Genomic DNA, 3,315 nt, shown 5'->3' with positions numbered 1-3,315 from the left:
TTAGAAGTTGGAAGCCGCATTTGTTTGCGTCGGCGCGTGGTAACTCTCGAGGGTGCTCTGGAAGGGGCTGCGGCCGGCGGTGCTACCACTAGCCTCCGACTTCTCCGCAGTTCCGGGACCTCCGAATCCGTCGCCGTAGCTAACCAGCTCCTCGTTCTCCTCCAGGCTGCGCTTCCTGCTACGGAGTCTCCAGAATAATACGCCCGCAGCTGCGAGGACGATTGCGCCTCCGACACCCACGCAAACACCGATGATCGTATTCTTAGTTTCCGGAGACATTCCGGTTTCCGCGTTGGAGTTGGTAACAGGTACAGGGGAAGGCGTCGAAACCATAACGCTTGACGAGGAGGAGATGTGAGTCTGGCCTGCTGCGTCAGTAGTGGTGATAACGGTGAAGAAGGTAGTCGTGACAGGTGGCGGCGTGGTCTGCTGAGGGACTTCAGTGGTATCATCGCTGTCACCGCCACCATTACCACCACTAGACGATGTCGGCGATGGGACCGAGGACGATTGGGCATTTGAACGAGTCGTGGTTGGCTGGGGCGTTATAGGCGTTGTTCCTTGCCCCGTTGTCGGGGTGTTGTTAGTCGTCGTAGGCGTCGTAGGCGTCGGTGTGGTCTTATCACTTGTTGTAGGCGTTGGGCTAGGTTCATTAGAAGTGGTAGGGGTATCAGATGTGGTTTCTGCAGGAGGACTTGACGTTGTTGGTGTTGCATCGTCACTTTTCTTAGATGTGGTTGGATCGGCAGCAGCACTGTCGCTGGTGGTGTCGGCATCAAGACTAGGGCCAATTGAGATTGGGAGATCATCGTCCGCCCTGACCGCGAGTTGGCCTGCGCCAGCGTGCTGATTATCGAGCCATGCTACTCCAGTGACGGCGGTCACCGAAAGTGCCGCCATCATTAGGTTGACAAGTCGCGTTGAATGCATGGCGACTAATAGAGTATGATACTGCTAGGATGGGACGAAAAAAAAAGAAAGGATGGGAAAGTTAAAAGGTTGTCTCCGTCCCTCCCCTTCTTTTGAGTTTGAGTTTGGAGGTGCTGTTGAGATGAAGGTTTTATGTGACAACGTGGGTGGGAGATGACGGGAAGATTAATTTTAAATCTGAAGCGCGGGTTTTTCCTGTCAGACCCAGTTGTTTCGTCGTCGTCGGATATTTACGCAATGCGAAATACTGTACTGTGCGTATGAGTAGTATTGCGACCTCGCGCAGATAATAGGTGATTGAATAAAGAGCGTAAAGTGTAGAGGCAAAAAAAAGGAATACCTCGGAAGAAAATTAAGGAAAAAGATGCAATGACGGATAGGAAAGGATATAATAGTGTGACGAGAGAGAGAGAGAAACGAATGATCAGAATAAAAGGATTTCTAAGAATCTGACGGAGAGGAGAGGCCTGGGATTCTACGGAAGGGAAAGAGGGTTGCGGGCTACTAGAGGAAGTACGGTTACATTTAGTTCGTATTTTGCACAAAGATGCGTAAAGTGAGGGTTCGCGCATAATTTTTAATCAAAGACCCAATCACAGCTTGACAAAGGAAAGGGGCGGGTGGGTCATTGTGGTGGGACCGTTAGGTTTCTTAGCCAACTGGTACAACTGGGTTGTCTGCAGGCTCACTTTTTTCAGGGTATTGTGACAGAATGAGGTCGTCTTATGGTACTCGGGTTCCAGTCACTAGACCACTACCCTCCTAGGTAGATGTACAATACATACTTTACCTATTGAATACCTACCTGTTAATTGACTTTACCTAACAGCCTAAGGCACCTAGCATAGCGCGTCTACTGATTTCTGTAAGGCTCTGCATCCGAACTGCCTTTTTTTGTTGGTCATTCTAGATTTTTTGTGTTCTATATATTGAGACGTGTAACAAACATCATGTGTAGAAGTCAGATCTCCCCCTTACGAGTCTAGGTCGGCCGAATTTCAGGATCTGCCTGCAAAGGTTCTGTACCTCGAACGACACTTCCAGTCTGAATGTACCTATATAGAAGGCTTCGGATTGCCGTACATCCTAAGGGATGTATGCAACAGGTTTTATGATCTAGGTAAGTACCGATCTAATAAAGCACTTAAAGTAATCAACTAAAAATAGGGCATGTTTTCACACCTATAATACCTATGTAGGTAGGTATTTACTATTTTCGAAGTTACATATTGTAACAATAACATGCAATCATTGTTTGAATTGTACTCTAAAACTGGTTCGTCTACCAAAACTATTCTGTCCTTGGAAGATGTCCTACCTAATAGTTGTACTTGCATACATTAGGTACATTAGGCATGTAGGTATGGAGGCATGCACATGATGCACATGAACATCTCGTAACGCCCTTTTTGTTAGCGGCTTGAGTGATGATCATCAGGGTCTAACTAAAATGGATTATGAATGCCATGCCCTGATTCCGAAAAATCAGCAGCCACACAGCCACACATGCAAAGCGGGAGGCCGCTGTGCCAAGATTGAATTACAGCACTTGAGTGCAGTACAATTGATTTTATGCAAACATTGAACATTAGTCTGAAAGTTACCCAACCATCAGCGTCGATCGAACAACGTTGCATGCTGTAAGAGGTACTGTAATTCGTACCTGTCAGATTATTGGAATAGGTAACGCACAGAGCCTTTTTTTTCATTGGCTATTAACGTCTTGCAATCAAGCTTAATCCCAACGATCGGCTTCAATGGACGTCAGTTTGCAGCCATTGAATCTCCTTCATGACGACGAACATTTAAAGCGCTTGCGATGGACTTTATTCGCAACACCAGTTATTGTTTCGAAACAAAATTCTTGCGATCGTTTCTTCCCCGGACTCCCGTTGCCAATTGCGCCGCAATCTATGTGCTACAGATGAGATCTCTAACCGTTTTGACATTCTTAATTGAGGTGATCCTGCCTTAGGTACCTCTATCCACGTGGGATTTATCCCTCTGATTCGAGGCTTGATACTGCGCTATTTGTGGATCTAGGAGCTGCTCAGTTAGGTAGAGGCTAACGGCCATGTCGAGATTCCAATGACCCTCCTGCCCTTTTCATTTTCCAGGGCCCTCTTTAGGACTTACACAATTCGGAATGCGGGGCCGCGCGCCTCATCTTTGTGGGAAAAAATATTGGATTGAATTGGTTTGGTCGGAACCAGTCCATGTCAAATATGACGCCCCAGCGCCCGTGGCGTCCAGCCGATAGGTCTTCGCCGGTCCAGCCCCGTGTCTGGAATTCGGAACCGTTTTACATCAAGCGCCATCGCTAACCACCGAGCCTCCAGAAGGATTGAGTTTCTGCTTCCAACATTGTCTTGTCTTGGATCGGTA

General features: G+C 47.5%; 2 protein-coding genes across 2 annotated transcripts; both read right to left on the bottom strand.

Annotated features, from left to right (window-relative positions):
* F4812DRAFT_454337 (uncharacterized protein) lies at positions 1-930 on the bottom strand (the record flags this gene model as incomplete). Its single annotated transcript, XM_047936630.1, has 1 exon — positions 1-930. One exon carries the CDS (start codon positions 928-930, stop codon positions 1-3), a length of 930 nt encoding a protein of 309 aa, XP_047794840.1.
* Positions 931-1,045: 115 nt separating this feature from the next.
* On the bottom strand, positions 1,046-1,592 carry F4812DRAFT_15913 (uncharacterized protein). Its single transcript, XM_047929790.1, has one exon. It carries the CDS (start codon positions 1,500-1,502, stop codon positions 1,161-1,163), a length of 342 nt encoding a protein of 113 aa, XP_047794839.1. The 5' UTR covers positions 1,503-1,592; the 3' UTR covers positions 1,046-1,160.
* Positions 1,593-3,315: the final 1,723 nt, after the last annotated feature.

This window comes from Daldinia caldariorum (assembly GCF_022478825.1).
Source record: "Daldinia caldariorum strain CBS 122874 unplaced genomic scaffold F4812scaffold_1, whole genome shotgun sequence".
NCBI lineage: Eukaryota > Fungi > Ascomycota > Sordariomycetes > Xylariales > Hypoxylaceae > Daldinia > Daldinia caldariorum.
Note: the sequence above shows the minus strand (reverse complement) of the source record. Positions and strands in the feature narration are given on the sequence as shown.

Excerpts from the sequence above, each read along its gene's own strand:
- F4812DRAFT_15913 (XM_047929790.1), bottom strand. The coding sequence starts at position 1,502 with ATGCGCGAACCCTCACTTTACGCATCTTTGTGCAAAATACGAACTAAA.